Below are 22,103 nucleotides of genomic sequence, written 5' to 3'. Positions count from 1 at the left end.
TGATTAAAGCGCTTACACATACTGGTTACATTACAGAAACATTAAAATAAAGATTTTGGTAATTACCAGTGCTGCATGTGTGGCATGAACCTTACATGGTGGTTTAATAAATTCGTTAAGTGCAGCACATTTTTACATAGTCTACTCACAGTATTTCCCTAAATGCTTAGTATGAGTGTATTAAGGAGGTCAAAAGTTTATCATGAAGCTGTCAGCAGTTGGGTTTACTTTGGGGCCATCTCGTGGCCAAGCCGAGACACTATTTGCCCTATTTGATTCAAGTCCTGAAAATGCTCATTTTGCAAAGCTGGCTTTCCAACAGAAACACATTAGAATGGTTCCTGGTTAGTTGTGCACCCTGATGTTCAGCTCTGAAGCGCCCTCTTTAACCTGTGAATGACTCAGACCTGTCCTTTTTATCCTGCTCATACTGCAGGCCGAGTTTCAAAGTTTCCTTCTGCAGTGTGGGTTACATGAAACACAACAAATATTGACTGGGGCTGATCACTTCAGTGGATTTTAACCTTCGGTCTTCAGCTCTGCTCCCCTGCAGGACTCTCTCTCTCTCTCTCTCTCTCTCCCACTGCTTTGTTTTGTATTGTGTGTTTTCCGTGTGAGGATATGTGCACACGAGCCCACAGACCTAGAAACATGAGGCATCTTCAGGTGTTACTTCTGGGGCTCCTGCTCCTTCATCAGGGCTGCTGCTTTGAGTTTGTGATAGACGGGGAATGGGAGGACGAGATGGTGAGTTGGGAGGTGTTAAAATAAACATTTACATATATATTCAAGCTTAAGCTTAAGTAAAACTGTGTTAGTAGTCTTGGCCTCATATTGAAGACACAATTTTTTACGCCTGTAATTTTAAGTGAATTTTATGCTTTTCATTGATGTTACAAGAGAGCCACTTGTGTTCCATGTAACAGCCAGTCTGCATAAAATATGTAAGATTAAATCTAAATCACTGTCTTGAAATTTGACCTGCAACAGGTCCAAATACAACAAATTACAAGCAGCTATTCCCTGAAATTCGTGCTTATTGTTATACTATCAAGAAAGATTCTTACATGTTTATATTTATTGTGGCTAAAATGAAAACAAACTAAAAGAAATCTTAAAATTAGAGGCAAATCAGAGTTTTTTGACCTCTGAAATGAGTCTAAATGACGTTAAATGACTGGAAAACATTTCCAAAGATCTTTTATTTACTTTCATTTTCTTTGTTCTGCTAGTCACAGATGCAGGATCATCGGGAGAGACATAAGGTGAGAGCATCTTTTCAAAAGTCGGACTTTTATTTTACCTGCACACTGCATAAAGAGTCTTGAAATGTGGGTTTGTCTTTCTCACTGATGTTGCAACGCTTGTATTTGGCAATCCATGGAATTCACATATTGATTCTTCAAAAATAAACAAAAGCTCAGCAAACAAAGCCACTCTGATCCAGTTTTAAATTCTACATCTGCTCAAATTTAATAACAGTTACTGATGCATGATCTCACCTCAGAGAGCACATTAAGATAGTCTGATCACTTCTGTGTGTATTTCAGAGAGCGATTTTGACCAGTGAGGAGCAGGAAGACTTTGAGGTATGACCCCTCGCTTGTTGTTCAAGCAGTCTCTACTGTGACAGAGTTTAACCTTATCTGATAATCAATACGCTGTTTGAAGAGATCCTCGTGACTGACAGGTTATTGACTTTGTTCACTGTAAATCCTGCTCTGCTTCCCTTTGCTGTCCCTGTTTCTCTGCTTTAGAAGCTAAATTAGCGGAAACGTTTTGTGAAGTCTGACTTTTCTTTCTGGATTTTCTTTTTTCTTATACCTTAAACAGCAGCAAAATACGTTAACAGGCAATAAATGATGTTAATGTCTCTCTACATGGGTGTTTCCAGGATTTGTGAGGCCATGGGGGCCGGGGTTTGGGAGGGGGACAATAATAGTCATGTGGGCTCGTGGGAAATCATGTATTACATTAAACAAAAATACACTGTGAAAAACTAGCTTCATTTAATAATCCGAGCCATTATCTAGTATTTGGGAGTTTTCAGACCCTTTCGTTAATTAAAACTGTAATACTGCAATACTTTCAAAACAATATGCATCATATTAATGAATGATGTAGCTTTGTACAATAATCACAGAAATGTTTAAAGGGGCTTCTTTATTTATCATATATACATGATGGAAGACAGTTTTTAGGGTGTTTTTAGGGTGCCGACACCCCATGGGTTAGACACATCCCTGCCTTTGAGCAAGTAATTTAAAAACAGAAAAAAAAGCATTAAGATCAAATCCATGAACATTTAGCAAATATCTGATACTTTTGGGTCTTAAAGTAGAGACACTTAGGGATCAAATCTTACCCAAATATCTTTTATTAATAAAGAGAACTTTATTAAAGGCACTGTACTTGATTTATGTTGCTACAGAATGCAATGAGTTTGTGGTTTAAAGTATATAATATTAGAGAAAGACCTCTTATGAAAACTTGACTGTAGGAAAACTTGGTGAACAAAAGAAAACAAAGTTAAAAACGATCCTGATCAGAAAAGCTAAACATCTCTATGAAACGTGCGGGAAATTTCAAAATCTCGTTCAGATATTGCTTAATTCTCTGCACAGGCCATCCGTGGAGATGACATCACCGTCAGGAGCTACAAAGTGGAAAGCCGCATCACTTCACGGTTTTCCCACACCATCGTCAGGAGCTCTGTGGTCAATTCAGGCTCTACTCCCCAGAGCATTGCCTTCAACGTCCAGATCCCAAAACGAGCTTTCATCACCAACTTCACAATGTGAGCCCAGATTCACTCAGTGCAAGCAATCCAGTGAAAGGGGCAGATATAATTGAACCGTATATTCCCTTCAGGAATGTGAATGGGATAACGTTTGTGGGCTCAGTGAAGGAGAAGGCGGTGGCCAGGAACCTGTACGCTCAGGCCAGAGCGAGAAACAAGGCAGCCGGCATCATCAGGTGCAGGAGCAAAACAGCCTCTCGGTTTCATCTCCTTTGTGCAGCTTGTCAGTTAAACTCTTTTGTTTTTTTCTGCTTCACAGGACTAATTCCCAGGACATGGAGACCTTTAAAACAGAGGTCCATGTGCCCTCAGGCAGCAATATTGAATTTGAGCTGCACTACCAGGAGATGATGCACAGGAAGCTGAATCTTTACGAGCATACACTGCACCTGCAGCCAGGGAGGCTGGTGCCACAGCTCCAGGTGAGAAGGTCACAAATAATGTGGACGTGCACTTCACCTGGCGATCCTTTCTAATGCAGTGACATTTCAGGTGGACGTGTACATCTTTGAGCCACAAGGAATTGCAACAGTAAAGGCATCAAACACCTTTGGAGCACAATTTGCAGATCTAATTAAAGTAACGTCCACCAAAGACAAGGTAACACCAGAAATATGTGTATATGTGTAAAATATAAACCTTTACAATATAATAAGATTAGCTGTTTTGTTGTTATTATAACATTATTTTGTCTTCCTATTGTAATTATCAGTTTCTTAGTATCTTAATTTCTTCCTCTTTTTTGAATTTAAATAAATATCCATGAGATCGAAGTAACCCATGAGTACAGTGCCATAAAGCTGAAAATGTTTGTTTTACTTTTAATATATTAATTTATCTTTGATCTCATGGCAAACTTTTACGGAACCGTTTTTGTTAGAAAGCTATAAAACTAATTCTGAAAAAAATAAATACATTAAAAATAAATATATATAATTTATTTTAAATATCATTTTAACTGATAAATGTGATCCTGACTTAATTAAAAAATAAACTTTGGTAATATATATATATACAGACCTCCACTTACTAAGTAATAAACACTGAAAAAAATATTTTCCCCTTTTTTTCTTCTTGTCCTCAGGCTCACATTGTCTTCAAGCCCACTGTACAGCAACAGAAGCAGTGTGAAAACTGCACAGAAAGCGCTGTAGAAGGTGTCATTACTGTTTTATATGATGTGAACAGAGACAGCAATGCTGGGGAACTGCAGGTATCACACACTGAGCCTACAAGTATCATGTAAAAGATGATTTTATTGATACAGTCTTTTAGAAATGACAATCTCTTCATATTCCCGCAGGTCTCAGATGGCCACTTTGTTTACTTCTTTGCTCCGTCCAACCTCTCCCCTCTTCCAAAAAACATTGTGTTCGTCATTGATGTCAGCGGGTCCATGTGGGGGGTCAAAATGAAGCAAGTGAGCAACAGTTGTTTACTCTTTGGTCAACATTTGGTGCACTTTGGCTCCTTCTGCTCCATCTTCATACCTCTTCCATCTTTTGTAAAACACTGCAGCCCAGTGGCGGTTTTTCAGAATACATTTAAACCCAAGCTTCTCTCACAGACGGTGCAGGCCATGAAAGCTATTTTGGACGACCTGACCATCGATGACTACTTCAGCATCGTAGACTTTAACCATAATGTGCGCTGCTGGAGTGAGGGGCTTGTACCTGGCTCCTCCATTCAGATTGCAGATGCCAAGAGATACATTGAGAACATTAAACCCAATGGGGGTATGACACAATAATTATTATACTATTATCAAAAGGAGTGCTCGAATGACCATTCCCATGTTAATGTTTGGATTTTACTGACTGCAGGCACCAACATCAACGAGGCCCTACTGAGAGCTGTTCAGATGTTGGTGAGAGCGTCCAATCACAGGGTCATTGACCCTCGCTCCGTCTCCATGATCATTCTTGTGTCTGATGGAGACCCCACTGTTGGTAAGACTGCCTGATTCAGATAATTCCCATTAGCCATCTTGGACTTTTGGAGCCAGAAATGACCACACTTGGACAAAAGAATGCATCACTTTCAGCTAACCCTAGCAAGATGAGTTAGCAAGCTATTAGTGCTAATAAGATTTTTAAAAAAGCATCAGAAGATTTTCAAACCCCAAATTTGAAAGACAGATCTCTAGGATGATCTGTTGGTACAGTTAGCCACACAACAAACCATTTTACTGCACAGCAGCAACACAATAACAGTTAAAAGGCTCAGGCTAGTTGAGGTGAAGCTTTGCAGGCAGGTAGTAGCCTGTTTTGACTCCTAGTTGTCACTCAAAGAGGTCATGCCACAAATGGAGCCACCCCCAAATGGCTATTTAAAGAACTGCAGGTTTTGAAAATTCTACATTGGCTTCATTTTTCAGCCCTTAATCTGACCAAAGACATATAAACTAGTCAGCCCTACTGCAGACAAGTTTGCATTTTCTTATCCAGTATATGATATGTGGTTAAGAAGGCGTCATAGAAATACTGGTATAGTCTTTTAATACCAGGATTTTAGGTGTTGGTGATTCTAAAGCCTTTAATGTGGAGTAGAAGAAGTAGTTTTAGATGGAAACAGCTGATTCAAATTTTCTGCAGGTGAGATCAAGCTCAGTGCAATCCAGAAGAATGTAAAGCGAGTGATGAGGGAGGAGTTTTCACTCTTCTCACTCGGCATCGGTTTCGACGTGGACTATGATTTCCTGGAACGTATTGCCATGGAGAACAGGGGCATGGCTCAGAGGATCTACGCCAACCACGACGCAGCAGAGCAGCTACGGGTACGGCAAGGAAACACAACAAAAAAACCCCATCCAACTCTGCATCACTTACATTCTTCCTCCAAATTTCCAATTTCCTAAAGTCCAAAGCATTCCTTTACTTCAAGCATCTAATCTTTAGGCATCATACTCCCACTTACTGGTAAACTATTTTCTGGGACTCAGTTTGGTAATGAAAAGGTGTGCCAATCACAGTACAAATAAAGAACAGATTTTTCCTGTAAGATAAAATCTACCTTTTTTGTTGGATGCAGAAAATGATGGCCCGTTTAACCATCAAAACTGTCGGTTATCACCTCCTTTTCTTCTCTCTCCACAGGCGTTTTATAGCCAGGTTTCCTCTCCCCTGTTGAGGAAAATCACTGTTCAATTCCAAGCGGACTCAGTTGCAGAAGTCACTCAGAATCACTTTGATAAATTTTTCAGCGGCTCTGAGCTGGTGGTGGCTGGGAAGGTGCTGCCGTCTGAGAGCAACACGCTGACCAGCCTCACCACGGGGTCTGCTGTAAGTGCAACACACCCAGTCATACACCTAACATGCTTACTTAAAAAATAGCCCGAGTAGTAAGGACATGAAGGAATGAAGCCTTACTACCAGTATCCCGTGGTACATTTCGTCCTGCAGGCACGTCTGGACATTATTTTGGAGACGGACGCCGACACCACAGAGCTGGACGCAGAGCTGGCCAAGCAGCAGCACTCTTTCACTGGCTTTGCCCGCCAGATGTGGGCTTACCTTACCATTAAACAGCTGATCAGTGAAAGGTGATGGCTGACCAGTTGCTTCATTTCTTTATACATAGGAGACATTTCTGGTTGATCATTATTGCCAAATCTCAGCTTGACATGGAAATATCATTTGGAATATAACACCAAGTAATGTCAGTGGCCCTCTAATACAAGCAGAGTCAAACCCCTGAAAGAAAACATGATTTCTATATAAATATCCTTGAAGACAACAGCAAATTTGTGGAATTGTCAGTATTTGACAGCTGCGGTGTGGCTCCCCTCCAGGTCTCTGGCTACAACAGCTGTCAAAAAGAGGAAGATCACCCAGCGGATTATGACTCTGGCTGTGGAGCATCAGTTTGTCACTCCGTTCACCGCTCTGCTAGTGGAGAGCGGGGACGCCACGGAGAGGTTGCTGGCTGACTCTCCAAAGGACCCCAAACATGGCTGCTGCTCAGGTGCATGGCAAACGGCAGCATGACACTAAACAAAACAGGTGCTACATGGCTGAGGAAGATGAGGAAGGGAAAGGATCCTAAAGCATTTAAAGCACATGTAGAATAAAAGGGCACAAAATGGGATCATACATATATGAATGAAATGCTGTACATGCAAAATATAATACTTTATTCTCTCACATGTTTACAGGAGGAGGATCAAGTGGTCCACCTCCTGTGGAAGTTCTCGTGTACCAGCCTCCACCCTGGGTCATGTCAACCCCAGCACCCTCAATGGGTGAGGTTTTGGAGGGTCCAAAAGAGGAGATCACTCTGCCGGAACGGGTTAACCTTGGTAATACAGGCTGTACACACTCTTACTAAGCATCATGAGTACCTTTCCAGCTGCAGTGTTCCCTGTGAACACGACATAGTGAGTAACCAGCTCAGTGCATCTCTTCCAGTGGATAACGACCCTCACTTCATCATCCATCTGCCCAGAAGTAACATGGACATCTGCTTCAACATTGACTCCAAACCCGGTCATATTCTTAACCTGCTTTCTGATAGTGGAACAGGTAGTAAATGTTCAAAGAAATATGTTTTGGTGTTTTGTTAATCATGACTATATCTACAGTTTACTACTGTAAACAACCATGACGACTTCTCTAAGTAATTTGCAGATCATAAGCTGTATAGAAAAGATTGAAGGAGCCAAAATGATATTGGTGGTTGGTTGGACTTCCATTTTTATGTCAGAATGGTAGCATTTTAGCAGTCACCATCTTGGTTTTCTGAAACTAGACAACACATGTGAGGACCCAGAGAACCAGAGGACGCTAACCACTCTCTAGTAGCCATTATAATTCACAAACAACAGCATACCGCAATAGGCTAAATAAGATAAATCCCTAGACTCATTAGGAAAATGCTTTCTGAGGAATTAAAAGGAAGAGGAAAGGTAATTTTGTCAGAGGCTTCCTCACAATCTGACTTATTTTTGTAACCAGAAAAGTCACCCCCTGCTGGTCAGTAGAAAAAAAATGAATAAAGCACTCCATCTTTTATGTACAGTTTATGTTGCAGACCTGAAGTGAATTTTAATTTATTCAATCTTTAGTCTATTAAATTCCAAATTTAACTGAATATTATGCGGCACAATAGTTCATAGATTAACCTCCCTCTCCTGTCCTTAAGGTGTAACTGTGAATGGTCAGTTAATTGGCTCTAAGAAAGTGAACAAACGCACCTACTTTGGCACCATCGGCATCTACTACCAGCCGGACGGAATCAGTGTGATTGTCAGTACTGATGGGATCACCATGACTGATGGCAGAAACAACCACTCCTTCACCTGGGGGTCTACAGCTGAAATAAGACAGGATGGGTAGCTGACTTACCTTTAATTGCTGTTTCTACCTTGCTGTCAGATCCTTTGGGCTAAAGTTGTTTTGTTTCTATTTCAGGATAAGGATTTCCATTGTAAAGAATTCTAATGTCATCATCACAATAAATAATAGTACCCAGGTGATGGTGTTGCTTCACCGTGTGTGGAAGAAACACCCTGTTAATGTTGACTTTCTTGGGATTTACATTCCCAATGAGAACCAGTATTCACCTCTAGTCCACGGACTCATAGGTAGGTCTAGGTGGAGTGAAACACACAGTATCCTCACAGTAATCAAACATTAATGTTGTCAAAATTGTTACGTTTAATAGAGAAGTAAAGCATGGCAGTGTTATAAGATACTAATCAAGGAGCTAGCAATGGCCCAGAGGTAAGATAATAAAAACAGCATGGGCCGCATGATCGAGCCTTGAGGAACCCCATGCAAATGTGGAACAGAAGAAGATGTAATTATTGATATAAATATTGAAGTGTTTGCCATACAATACAAAGTACAAAGAAGACCACTGAAGTTCAGTAAGCACAATTAAGACTGCTCAATTAAAAATCAGAGTCATGACTCTTTTGGTCAAAAGTGACATCCCAGTTATTTAACTACTTTTAAAACATCATGTTTTTGTTTGTTCAAAGTATTATTTGTGGTTGTTAGACTCAAACCAGGCATTTTTTTCTAGTATTCAATCGTGGTGAGCTTGTATAAATTATAGCTTTAATATCCTGTACTTAGCTGACAGGAGTTTTAACCATTGTGGTTTTCTCCTGGTGTGGTCTATCTGCTTCAAGATTCAAGATGCTTCTCTGTACACGCTGGTTGTAACAAATGGTTATTTTATTTATCGTTGCCTTTTTAGCTTGAAGCAGTCTGGCCATTCTCCTCTAACTCAATGAATTTTTCTCCCAGAGAACTGGGTGACCATTCTCTGTAAACCTTAGAAATAGCTCTCTGGGAAAATCCCATCAGATTAGCAGTTTCTGAAATACTTAGACCAACCCATCTGGCACCAACCGCAACACTTAATCACATAAGGCCAGTCTCGTAAGGCCAATAATCTTGGCCTTGCGAGATGCAATAGTGCAAATGCATTTGAAGTAGAACTTTTCTTGCTCTCATATTGTCTTTTTGTGTTAATTCAGCTCATGTTTGAGCTTACAATATACTAAATATCAAAGATAGAGTTTAAGCTAAAAATGTGGTCCCACAGGGCAGTTTTCCATTGAGCCTGAGGTCATCTTATACGACATCCACAAAGGAGCTGACCCCCTAAAGAAGGAGGCCACTATGGAAGTGAAGGGCAACAAGCTGCTTGTCACCAGGTATGTCTTGAGCCACAAAAAAAAAGACAAAAACAAAAACAACAATAAAAAAAATGTTAATAAGAAACCTTCTTGTTAAAACTTTACATTCTTGTTTTTGTGTGTGTCAGGGGGTGGCAGAAGGACTACAGGCGTGATAAGAAGCGTGGCTCCAACGTCTACTGCTGGTTCATTCACAACAGTGGGAAGGGCTTCATTGACGGCCACTACTCACAATACATTGTCCCAAATCTAAGCAGCTTCCTCCACATGCCCTGAGAAGCCAGATCCACACTAAATTACCCTGTCCTGCTATTAATCCCCAGGGGTCAGTAGAGAAAATTAGAACCATATGAGTGAAGGGGAATGTCTTTTTTTCCATTGATGTGCAACTAAATTTATTAATCTTATTTTCCAGAGGACACCAGGAGTAACTTTTGTCAAATTTATTTTGAGAAAATATACATCTGAAATGTCAAAACTGACTCAAATACTAAATAAAAACAAACAAAAACAAACTGCTCAAAGTTCTTCTGGTTTGTTCAAGCAGGTGGAATATGGGACATACACAAGAGATTCCCGGGGAATAAACTCTGACACAGTAGAGTCCTTCAGCTAAAAAGCTACCTGAGGTTTAAACAGGAAGTATGCTTATTCAGGCCAGTTTTGAGAAATCCTCGTAGGCAATGTCCACTCTCTTTCCTTTCTGAGGTCCCTGAGGATGAAGAAGAAAAGACATTTGAATGGCTACAGCAGAACAGAACTTTGACAATACCTAAAACAAACCCAAAATATTAATCCTGAAAACAGGGAGCAATAATTTGGTCATAGTCGGACCTATTACAGCCTGACTAAATGTTTTTCCTTTCAATATATAATGAATACTGTGAAATTAGATTATTCCTAAACTGTTTGACACACCTTAAATCATTTAGCTGATCTTTTTTTATATTCGTGCATGTGCAGACTTTTTGATGGGCGGGGCTATGTAATTATGCACGGACTGATTTGCGCATTTACAACACAGAAGAAGTCCAAACATGGACGAACTAGTTTTCCCCCCCCCAAAAAACAAACAAACAAACAAACAAAAAAAAAAACACCGTTAGCGTTAATGCGGCTTAAACATGGTCATCACGATTAAAATTTTTTAATGCTCTCAACCCATCTGGAGCGCAGAATGAAAAAAATTTGGACAAACTGCCGAAATGCGTTGACAGAGACATTTCAGGGATTTAGACTCAGTCTGCGCTCCAGATGGGTTAATTGTTAATCGCGCTAGTCGTGATGACGGCGCGTTAACGCTGACAGCTAGAGCTGGGCGATAGAACGATAACGATATGTATCGCGATATAACTTTTACTCGATAGAGAAATTAAGCTATCGCGATAGACCTCGCCGCTCTTGTCCTCTTAAAATAAAAAATAAAAAAAATTAAAAAAAGGTCAGCCAATCCAAACTAAGTAGCGCAGAGCCGAACCAATCACAGCCGCAGCGTCACGTCGCGTGACTTGTTACGTACAGCACAAGTGCCAAGCCGCACGTGTGTTTGTTTGGGAAGCAGCCAGCCACCGTACCGCCCGGGTAATGGAGGAAATGAGTGTGCCGACTAGAAAAATCAACCGAGCGTGACCGAAGAGAAAACAGATGATGGTTCCAATGCCGGAGAGATTGTCGAACGGAAGAGCCAAAGAAGTTCCGTAGTGTGAAGGTATTTCGGCTATTTCAAGTCTGACAAAAAACAGAGTAGCGTGCACTGTAAATTGTGCCGAAAGCAAGTCTGGAAATACAATAAACTGGAGCATGCGTCACACTGTGCGCCACGTTATTGTTTCGGTGAAATGAATTTCTACAATACTGTTAATTCTAATCTCTGCAGTGTTTAAATGCTTACATATACACACAGTTACTGTCCGTCCACACACACGACTCTGTTCTGCTTCTATGCCCCAGCTTTGTTTACTTTTTCCCACCGAGGCTTCTAGACTTCTGATTGGCCAACATTTCTGCACGGTTAGGAATCTAGCGCCACCTGCTGCTTTGGCATGTTCATAGCAGCGTTTTTCTTCATTTCTGCCTTTATGTGTGGACGGGATTATTTTTTAAAACAAAAACGGAAAATCTCTGTTTTCAAAAATACCCGTGTACGTGTGGACGTAGCCTCAGTCTCTGACTGGAAGCGCTAATTCGTCATTCGGCTTTTGTCAGACTAAAGTAACTGTTAAAACTGTTTGAAAAGCTCAGCTATACAACAAGGAGAGATTGAGAATTTCCTTTTAGTTCTCAGTTTATTTGATATTGACAAAAGTTAGTCAGTTTTCTCTGTTATTCTGTAAAACAAACTAAGATTTATTTTTAGAATTAATATTTTGTTTCTAAGTGGAATTGACAATTTAGTCTGTTTCGTTTGTTCTATTTTGAAACTTAAACGCTTTAGCGGCTGCCTTTTGTGTAGTTTGCAATATTTGCCTTTATCTATCTGAAAAAGTCTCATGTTCCTTAAGTACATCTACCCTGTTGAACTTATTATGGGAAATAAATATTTAAATAAAAACAAGCTGCTGATTATTTCACATTTTACTTGTGAGCAACGGCACATTTAAATCTTACAAATATAGTTATTTGGCTTATATCGTGATAGATATCGTTATCGCCTGAAACGAAAAAAACATATCGTGATATGAAAAAATCTCATATCGCCCAGCTCTACTGACAGCACTAAAAAAAATATATAAAGTCGCCAATTTAGGATTTCTTTGGCTTTAACCCCGATGAAAGAGGTAAACCTAAGGATGTAACCAAAGCGGTGTGCCACTTGTGCAGACGTATAGTGCGAGAAAAGTACTCAAACACGGCTAACTTGCATGAGCATGTACGTGTCCACCATCGGGCTGAGTAAGTTAGGCTATCACCAGCTTCTGCAGCTCCATCAACAAGCATTTGGGCGCACTCTGAAGAGGGTGCATTTGCTCACAGATGATGAGGGTGCTGTTAAAACAGCGCTAATATTTTGTTTCTGTTGACTGCTTCTATTAGCTCCATCATTATTAGCAAACTTACTAATTTTAATGGTTTAAACACTGTTTAATTCAGTGCCATCAGAAATGATTGCTTAAGAGAATTCTGCATTAAAAAATAAATTAAGCAATTTGTTATTCACAAAAGCTCTGTTTTTTCTTTATAAACATAAGGACTCATATGTAATATTGATTGAACAAACAAAGCAATGTGAAGACTTTTGACTACAGAAGTACATTAACTTTTACAGACAAAACTATGTTTTAACATCACAGGGACTTCCTTTGGATGATTAAAAGCGGAAAGGTCAAAATACTTACAGAGTCAAGAGTGAGTGCAGCGCTGAAATGTTTTTCATCAATGCCCTCTAGCAGAGCCTCCATATCTCTGTAAGGACCGTTCAGGATCAAAACTCGTTTACCTGCAGCAAGTTTGAGAACAGGTTTACTACCAGAACAATTAACATTTCAAGAACGGTTTTTCTGTGATTTATAGAGCTGTGATTTATACCTGGGGCAGGTATAACTGTCTCTAAGTGATTCTGGTCCAGTTTCAGTTTGTCTCCAGAGTCGATCATTTTTACCACTGCGGTGTATTTGTCTCGTACCTCCTATGAATGAAAAGGATCCGCAGATGTAAGCACCACAGACCTTTAAAGTTTACACACTGCAACCCAAATTTAAATCTAAAGAAAATACTTTACCATGATGACAGCCTTCTTTTTGTGGTATTTCTCCCCCAGTCTTTTGGTGATTACTTTTACTATAATATTGGGCTGCAGCCAGTCATCAGTTCTCACCGGCTGCTGCTGCTGTTGTTTTTTCTTCTCCATCTGTGCAAAAAGGAATCACATACCTGATCAATGAACCTGGCTGCAGTTAACCGAAGACAATGCAAACAAAACAAGAATCACAACCTCTATGATCTCCTCCAAAGCTGATTTCTTCTTCTTTTCCCCTCCTCTGAAGTCTGAGCTGGAGTCTTTCCTTTTTACTGAGGTCGAAGACGAAGATGATGCTGCTTTAAGCGCACTAGCACCCAGAACCGAACTAAAGGAGGACAGGAGCACTCAGTTAGAGGCTGAAGTATTTTACATTAATGTATCTTACACAGAGACCTCTGTACCTTGATTTGGAGGGGCCAGCGACAGAAGAACAGGCACCCAAGTTGAAAGCAACTGTAAGACAGAAATAAGTAAGGGTGAGGGGGAAAAAAAACAACTTTCTAGCAAATGTATTAAGAAAATAAGAAAAAACACAAACCTTTTTCTTCCTCACTCTCCCGTTTGAGCTCTGTGTAGACTGGAGTTTCCTGTAGAATAAAACCACCTTGATTATAAAGAGCTGAACCAGCAAATACAGTACGAGGCTTGGGTCTGCCCTGTTGGTACTCACATCAGTGCCTTTGCCTTCACGGCCTTTGCGGACCTGCTCCTCGATCATTCTGGCACTCCTCTCCTCGTCGTCAAGCTCCTGTTTCTTCTTTCTCGCCTGCTCCTCTTGGCGTCGGATGGTCTCTGGGTCGCGGTCGATGTACTGGATGTACCAGCCTTTGGGGGTTTCATCAACTTTGCAAAAACCTGTTGACGATTTCAAACAAGGTTAAAGTACCATTATATTCCTTTGCATTAACTGCAAAAAGGTTACATCTAGATGAGAGACCTGTCAATTTACCAGTCAGTGATTTGTAATGCCTCATCAATCTACATATACATAATGGACATCAATTTCCAATTCAATTTAATTGTGTATCTAAATAGCACCAAATCACAACAGCAGTTTTCTCAAGGTGCTTTATATTGTAAAGACCCTACAATAATACAAAGAAAAGACTTTTTCAGGTTTTTCACTCCTTAAAAATTGTCAATTTTTTTTGCCCAAGCTGTGGAAGCAGGTGGTTTGATGAAAGGTAAAAATACTGACTCTAAGTGAAAACTACTCATTACTGATTTCACCTAGTTTTCACCACAGCTGAATCTTCTTCCTCTCCCTTTAAGGGTTGCCACAGCAGATCATCTGCCTCCGTGTCACCTTATCCTTAGCATCCTCCTCTGCATGTCTTCCTTGATTATTTTTTTTCCTCTTGCTTGTCAGCTCCATCTCTAACATCCTTTGTCTAGTACATCCACTGCCCCTCCTGTGCACATGTCCAAACCATCCCAGCATTGCCTCTCTAACTTTGCCTCCAAACTGCTCAACCTGAGCCGTTCCTCTGATAAACTCAGTTATAATCCTGTCCCTCATGGTCACTCAGAATTAAAATCTTAACATCTTCAATTCTGCCGCCTCCAGCTCTCTAGCAGGCCTCACTCCATTTGGTAAACCTTCTCTTTCACTTGCTGTGTTCCTTCTATCACAAATCATCTCTGACACTCATCTGCAGCCACTCCACCCTGCCTACGATGTCTTTTTCACCTTACCCGTGCTCTGTCTGTAGCTGTGGATTTCAACTCATCTATCTTTGCTACTTCTGCAACTTCCCCTTGTTACCAGCATTTCAGTTAAAAGAAACACCATCAGTAGCCCGTAGCTGTCCAATCAACAAGCCCAACACACTATTTTGTTAACTGGTCATTTAAATGTGTTCTTTTAGAATAAAACATTGCATAAATGATTGATTAGATGTGGTTTGTAGTTGAAAGCAAAGCTGCTCAATATATAAACACCCACCTAATTTCACCCTGCTGAAAACTACTCACAAAAACACTTAGGCTGTGATCAAAACACTTTTACTACAGAAGAAAAACACAAGAGTGCATTTCCACAGACCATATTTATTCTTTTCGTAGGTTTCAGACCACCCTGTAGTTCAGTGTTTCACACCAGCTTACCCTCTCTGCCCAGCCACTTGGTGAAGTCGGTCAGAGTCTCCCACTGCGTGGAGTTCATATGGATGTGCTCCCGGTGACTGATGTACTCATTGTAGACGATGTTGTTGTGTACTCGCTTGGTCCCTGTGGATGAGAAAGGAGCAACAAACATTCTTATAACTGACTACAGACAGCTGCTGCTGCAGAAATATCTGGATGACTAGCAAACCCCATCTCACCAAATCGTCTCCTGAGCAGCTCCAGGAAGTCACTTTTGAATTCACTGGGAGAAAAGCAACAAGAATAAAGGCTTATGATCTTTTTCATTAAATCACAAACGTGACGGAAGAAGAAACATGACGTAACTCACTCTGAGAAGTAGTCCATGAACTTGGTGGGGTTCTCAGAGGCCAGCAGTAGCTGCCTCTGGTGGGACTCGGACATGCAGTGACACTTAAATCCGTTCTGTCACCAACAAAAACACAGTTTAGAGTTTAAAATCCTTTAGAAGTACAACGAATACACCTAAAAAAAAGACCCATTTAATGAACATCTTACCTCGTCCCTGCATTGTTTCTGACACATCTGGCAATACCATCTCAACTTCTGTAGACCTTTGGCTTTTATTCGGTTGCTTATCGCTTTGGGTGAAAGAAAATCCGCTTTTCCCATTATGACTAGTTAACTTTAACACGAAACACTTTAGAAAATGATTAAAAAAAACGTGTTTTTCCTCGAAAAGCTGCTCAAACGAGCGCTCGCTGCTAGGGTAAACAGTTTCCGCGTGTGCTTCTACGTCATACCCTCGCGAATAAACGAAAAAACTCGCGATACTCTTGCTGCGCGTTTGTGCTCCTCATAAAGATTGTGTTTTCTGGAATTTTCGTGTACATAACGTTCCGGAAAACACATTCACAAAATGTTTTAACTGTTTTAACATTTAACTAATGTTTCTGCGTTTCATTTAATTGTCCTACAAGAAAAAACGAGTAAAAGATTATTTAAAAGTCTTTTCTTTTGCTAAATAAGAAGAAAAACTCGAAACAAACCAACAAAAAAAGAAAAAAGAAAAAAGATGTTTCTAGCTAATATAATAAAATCTTAATTATAGCCCAAGCAAATATTTTGTGGAATTCAATATTTTTCAGTAATTTATTTTTATTTAAACTACATGTAAAAGATAAACTACAAAAGGAAGATGTATGTATGGTTGTGTATGCTACATGGGAACAGATGACTCTTCAGGAGTACTTCATTAACGGTAAGAATTTTGACAGTAAGTCGAGAATTTTCTTTAATTTGTTTTTCCTGGGAAAAAGAGCAGAAGTCTTTTCAGCTGGTAAAAGGGGACATTTACATTTCGTGAGAGACTGTATTGTAAAAAAAAAGACGTTAAATAGCGTAAACACATGCTGGATAAATTACTGCGATAATGTACAATAATTGATTTAACTTTTGGAAAATTGTCGAAGGATGGAACAGATTAGCTTTATCTTGACGCGTGTCCGTGAAGGCATCAATTCGTCCATTTTGCTTTTGACTTGCGCCTGCGCAGTCCTGCGTGTCTGACCTTCATAGGACTAACCATGTTCGCCAGGAGCAGCGCTTTGGTGTTCTCCCCACAATGGTAAAGTGAATAATTTTCTTATACTTTCTCCGCTGCCTTAAATGCAGTATTTTATAAGTTTACTTCAAGTAGATATGCAGCGGGAGTAAGTGTGTGACGTGTAGACTGCACCGTTTGCAGTTATTGAATACAAGGGCGCGCTATCTTGCAGGCCGCGGCTAATGAATGACAGCGCTGCCAATGGACACGTTCAGCCGGCTAGCCGTTAATGCTAACTGAGCTGACGTTTTTCAATATGAGGGGAAAGGGGAAATATTATCAGTGCCCCTGGATGATTTATCTTACTGCATTATCTAACACAGCACAAGAACAGCTAGAGTGAACTGTCACAGCTTTCTCCGTGTAGTTAGCCACCAAGCTAAAGGATGAGGGCTCTCCTTCAGGATTAGCAAACAGCTAAATCTATATCAAAGGTTCATTTAACATGAGTCTGTGCTGTAAAGTGGTGTTTTTGCTGTTTAGGATGTATTTGGATATTGATGAAGCTTGTCGGTTAAGCTCACATACACCCTTTCTGTTCACAGGGGGCAAGTCAGGAACATGGCTACCTTGAAGGACAGTAAGTACTTTGTATACTACTCTGATAGAAACATAACACATCTCGGATACAAAATCTGAATGGTCTCACACAAAATCTTTAATATTCCCTTTAATAAAGCTGCAAACATTTACTGGGTGTCACTTGATACCAGAACAAAGCATAATATATATTCTTTTTTTTATTAAGCTAATGCAAAGGCTAGCAGGCAGTCTCGGGTTATCTCAGTCCATCTATTTCAGCCCTGATATCTTAGCATTTGGTTAACTGCTGATATGAAGTACCCGTGACACGAGTGTTAAATTCATTAGCAGTATATATTATGTGTAATCAGTGTTTTGTTTTGTTTTTTAATTTTCCATAGCAAAATGGAAAAAGGAATAGACAAGTTAAATTTAATTAATATTAGCTCTTTAATTTGATTAATATTCTCATGAACATCAGTTCATGAGGATATTGCATAAATTCTAATTCAAGCTGAATATGAGTCTCTAATGGAGACATTTAACAACTGTTAAACCTAATTTGAACTTGTACTTGCATAGTACCTTTCTACCCTGAGCCATAGGTGCTGTGATGAGAACATCAGAAAGTAGTGAATAATGAAAAAGGGAAATTTAAAAAAAAAAAGACTAACAGCTGCTAAAGTGAATTACAATTATTTTGCTGAATTTTAGTTTTGTGAATAATAGAATTAAAGTGTTTTTGCAGGTTCGCCAATAATAAAGGGATGGATACCTCTTTTCTTAGTGTGTGAAATTGCATTCAGTTGTCATTTCTTTTCTCCCTCTAGTTACCATTCGGTTGAAATCCATCAAAAACATCCAGAAAATCACAAAGTCCATGAAAATGGTCGCCGCTGCCAAGTATGCTCGTGCTGAGAGGCAGCTGAAACCAGCACGTGTCTATGGCACCGGTTCTCTGGGTATGTACATCTCACTGTCACGTTGACTGAAGCTTAATATTGATTCCAATTCAGTTGATGATTGAAGGTTTTACTGCTTTCTTCAGCCCTGTATGAGAAGGCTGACATCAAAGCCCCGGAGGAGAAAGCCGCCAAGCACGTGATCATTGGTGTGACTTCCGACCGTGGGCTCTGTGGCGCCATCCACTCCGGTGTGGCAAAGACCATCAAGAGTGAGATCGCCAACCTAACCGGCGCTGGCAAGGAGGTGATGGTGATCAATGTGGGAGACAAGCTCAAGGCTCTGCTGCACAGGTGTGTTCAAGGTTTTCATCATTATATCATTTTATCAGTGTAATGATCATCATCTTCATCATCTCACTGTGAAAGGATGTGAATGTAGTCTAGTGTTTGGCTTCACTCAGCAGGTATTTAGGGACATTTAGCTTTTTTCTTTTCTTTTTTTTTCTGTCCTTTATGCTATGTGAATATTGGTTATTTTATTCCATGGAAGGTGTATTAAAGTAATATTTAGGCTACCTCAATGTTTTGTTTTTAATTCCTTTTTTGGGGGGTTGAGGGTATAATTTTATCTCGCACAGGAGCTGTTTGTCTGCTGTTACTTTACTGGGTTGATTTGTATTATTGTGTGACCTTGATATTTTAATGTGTTAATTCATGCATTAAAACTCAAAGGTCACAGAAACAGAACTGCAGCTCCAGTTTTCTGTGAAATGTAATTCTGTTTTTTGCAGTGGAGTCTGGCTTTAAGAAGGCTGCTTCTTTCCTCTGAGCTTTGACTCTTGTCACATGCACAGTTATGACACAAAGTTAACGTAAACCTTCAAACTCTGGATTGGAGGCGTGTCTCCTTCCATCCATACTGTAGGACAGCTTTGATGGCAAGCTCAAGCTGAGGACTGAGGATCTAGTCTAAGACTGATTACTGAGCTCTGATCACGACGACTCTTGTTCTGCCTTAGAACTCATGGAAAACACATCATGTTGAACTGCAAGGAGATTGGCCGCAAGCCCCCCACCTTTGGTGACGCTTCAGTCATTGCCGCTGAGCTCCTCAACTCCGGATATGAGTTTGACCAGGGTTCAGTCATCTTCAATAGATTCAGGTACAAACAGGCTTTGAGGTTTCACTGTTTTCCTTCTGTTTTATTATCCAGATCAAAGCTAACCGACCCTCCCTGTCATGCAGGTCTGTTATCTCCTACAAGACGGACCAGAAGCCCATTTATTCCATAGACACAGTTGCTAACTCAGGTAGCACCAGTTGTTTTGTTAAATCCGTTTAACACGGAGCCATCAGAGATGTTGATCATCTCTCTTCTCCCTCAACAGAGAGCATGGGCATCTATGATGACATTGATGCTGATGTGTTAAGGAACTACCAGGAGTTCACTCTGGTCAACATCATCTACCTGGCCCTGAGAGAGTCGTCCACCAGCGAGCAGAGCGCCAGGATGACTGCTATGGACAGCGCCAGCAACAACGCCTGTAAGAATCTGAACTTCCTGCCAAACGTGCAGTCTTTTATTGTTTTCTTCTAGAAGTCAGAGTGCTGCTGATACTATTTCTCATTTTAAAAGATGCACTGATGTTAGAATATTTCTTTAACAGTTATCATCCAACAGCTATGTCGCCTTTGGAAACAACATCTAAATATATAAGCAGTAGCTAGCATAGCAGCTAATATGAGATGTTTCATAACACTGTCATGAGAAAGCTTAAGTGTTTAAAGACCGATAAGGTGGTCATAGCAGTTTATGGAAAGTTACTTATAGCATAAGTGCTGAGTATTTCTGGGTTTAGCATTTCAAATGGGTTTAATTCAAATTAACTTAAAATTATTGGGAAATAGCCTTCATTTACAGTATAACACCAGCATTATCTATAGATGCAAGTAATTAAAGATGCATAACAAAAAGGAACCCAAATAAAATGACAAATTGCATAAGAGGTTCGAAGGGAAATTAAAAATGGTTCATCCAAGCTCAAGCAGGCTTGAGGGACTTCCTTGGTTGCTCTTCCAGTTTCAGCCTGCTAACAAGGGCACTTTTAGGTCTTTAGATTCATGTCATTGCTAAAGGAGTTGTTTTTGTCAAATCAATTAAGTTGACACCTCTTGGATCTTGGTAGACATTGAAATGGGGCATGTTATAGACAAATGTAAGCAGATTTGGTATGTTAATAATTATTAATGGTAACAGAATCCAAAGTCATGATGACTGGGTTTTTATCCCTCAGTTGTAAAAGGCTGATGGGGTATTATCGCAACCCTGCCGGGTGGGTGGGTGGATGGTATAGACACGAAAGTTTGTGAATACGATGACTCAAGAAGGAAGTCGCCTTAGATTTTAAAATTCTTGCATCTACATCAACTAAGGGGTGATGGCTTTTCAAATTGATACCATAGGTGCATCTAATAGGAGGCTGATGGGCAGCAGTGGTGGCTGCCAGTGTTTCTTCTTTAAAATGCTCTTAAAGGCTTCAAACAATGACGAATAGAAAACAAGCTGAGAGGAGTTGGAGGCGATGGGTTTCTATAACTGTAACGTGTTATGATTTAGTTTGTGCTGAGTCATGCTTTTAATCCTTCCACCATAAAGATTTAAATTTGACCGTGACTGATTTTTCTCTCCCTTCGCTTCAGCTGAGATGATTGACAAGCTGACCCTCACCTTCAACCGTACCAGACAGGCCGTCATTACCAAGGAGCTCATTGAGATCATCTCTGGAGCCGCTGCTTTGTAAGTTTTAACCACGTCTTCAATTTTCTCTCCCACTTTTCTATCTTCCTCCATCCATTTACAATTTTTCCTGTGACTCATCCCTTCATTATGATCCTCATTCACTCTAACTTCCCTTCACTCTTAACTTTCTGACCTCGGAAACCCCCCCCCCCCCCTTTTTTTTTTTCTCCTCCCAAAAGATTCCCACTTAGCTATGCATGTCTTTAAATTCCCAAAAGCTGTCAGATTCTTTCATGACTAATTCTCCTCTCCGACCTAATCTACTCCTCCTCAACCTCTGCTGAACTCAGGAACTGAGGCTGGTCTTAACAGAGGAGGTAACAGTGGTAGACTGTAATGTAAAGAGCCCCACTGGGCTAGTGTAATGAAAACTAGCTGTGGAAGGGTCCTAAGTTCTAGTAAAGTAGACTAGAAATTTGACCGAGTAGTTTTCAGAGTTGTGGATTTCATTTTTAAATGTTTGAAACTTGTTCCTAACCTTTGCTTTTCTTTTTGCAGATAAACTGGTGGGATCTTCATTTCCATTATCTCTTCAAAGTACTTCAGACATGTTATTGTCCAGAGTCTAATGAACATTTGCGCTTGTATTTGTAAAATATATGGAGAAAATAAAGCTCTTACACAGAACGTCACCCTTTCATCACTTCCTGTATCTGTTTTTCCTCCAAATAAACTCTGATAGATGAGATGAATGTCGACGTGATACTCCAGTGAGATTTATTAAGTGGTTTTATAATGGCTTTGCTGTTTTCATGGAAATGCATTTGCTCAGTGGCTCCAGCTTGGCGTGCTTGTAATTCTTGAGATATTTCTGTACGAATATGCATTTGACCTCAATGCTTCTCTTATTATACCTTATCTTTATCAGCCATGATATGCTATATTGCCAAAAATCACTTGCATGGAAACTGGTGTATAAAAGGCAAGCAGCTAGACATGCAGACTACCACTAAATATTCCACAGTCAATTGTTAGTGAAAAGTGGAAGCAACTTGGCCA

At 40.1% G+C, this 22,103-nt stretch overlaps 3 protein-coding genes across 5 annotated transcripts; 2 read left to right on the top strand and 1 right to left on the bottom strand.

The window, feature by feature from the left end:
• The first annotated feature begins 583 nt into the window (after positions 1–583).
• itih2 (inter-alpha-trypsin inhibitor heavy chain 2) lies at positions 584–9,961 on the top strand. Its single transcript, XM_085251295.1, has 21 exons — positions 584–747; positions 1,233–1,265; positions 1,551–1,589; positions 2,625–2,797; positions 2,872–2,976; positions 3,060–3,222; positions 3,293–3,400; positions 3,885–4,013; positions 4,104–4,220; positions 4,368–4,536; positions 4,624–4,749; positions 5,395–5,576; positions 5,896–6,081; positions 6,202–6,341; positions 6,591–6,763; positions 6,954–7,097; positions 7,207–7,320; positions 7,940–8,129; positions 8,209–8,381; positions 9,353–9,464; positions 9,575–9,961. The coding sequence occupies exons 1-21, from the start codon at positions 622–624 to the stop codon at positions 9,720–9,722; spliced, it is 2,850 nt and encodes a 949-aa protein (XP_085107421.1). The 5' UTR covers positions 584–621; the 3' UTR covers positions 9,723–9,961.
• Positions 9,813–16,108, bottom strand: kin (Kin17 DNA and RNA binding protein). Its single transcript, XM_085251296.1, has 12 exons — positions 15,829–16,108; positions 15,641–15,735; positions 15,510–15,553; positions 15,292–15,414; positions 13,856–14,040; positions 13,724–13,772; positions 13,587–13,638; positions 13,378–13,510; positions 13,165–13,293; positions 12,972–13,071; positions 12,782–12,882; positions 9,813–10,158 (listed from the first exon to the last, which is right to left on the bottom strand). Exons 1-12 carry the CDS (start codon positions 15,940–15,942, stop codon positions 10,099–10,101), a joined length of 1,185 nt encoding a protein of 394 aa, XP_085107422.1. The 5' UTR covers positions 15,943–16,108; the 3' UTR covers positions 9,813–10,098.
• A 665-nt stretch (positions 16,109–16,773) lies between these two features.
• Positions 16,774–21,736, top strand: atp5f1c (ATP synthase F1 subunit gamma). Of its 3 annotated transcripts, XM_085252205.1 has the most exons (10): positions 16,774–16,897; positions 17,422–17,456; positions 18,229–18,360; positions 18,447–18,654; positions 19,323–19,466; positions 19,550–19,614; positions 19,693–19,848; positions 21,005–21,101; positions 21,395–21,421; positions 21,603–21,736. In XM_085252205.1, the coding sequence occupies exons 1-9, from the start codon at positions 16,857–16,859 to the stop codon at positions 21,399–21,401; spliced, it is 885 nt and encodes a 294-aa protein (XP_085108331.1). In that variant the 5' UTR covers positions 16,774–16,856; the 3' UTR covers positions 21,402–21,421; positions 21,603–21,736. The 3 variants fall into 3 exon arrangements, with proteins under 3 accessions (XP_085108331.1, XP_085108332.1, XP_085108333.1); XM_085252206.1 differs by lacking the exon at positions 21,395–21,421 and having other exon boundaries at positions 16,775–16,897; XM_085252207.1 differs by lacking the exons at positions 21,395–21,421; positions 21,603–21,736 and having other exon boundaries at positions 16,775–16,897; positions 21,005–21,105.
• The last annotated feature ends 367 nt before the right edge of the window (positions 21,737–22,103 follow it).

This window comes from Mchenga conophoros, linkage group LG17 (assembly GCF_057382185.1).
Source record: "Mchenga conophoros isolate Kocher_MC1m ecotype Shallow Benthic linkage group LG17, M_conophoros_male_GT1.1, whole genome shotgun sequence".
NCBI lineage: Eukaryota > Metazoa > Chordata > Actinopteri > Cichliformes > Cichlidae > Mchenga > Mchenga conophoros.
Note: the sequence above shows the minus strand (reverse complement) of the source record. Positions and strands in the feature narration are given on the sequence as shown.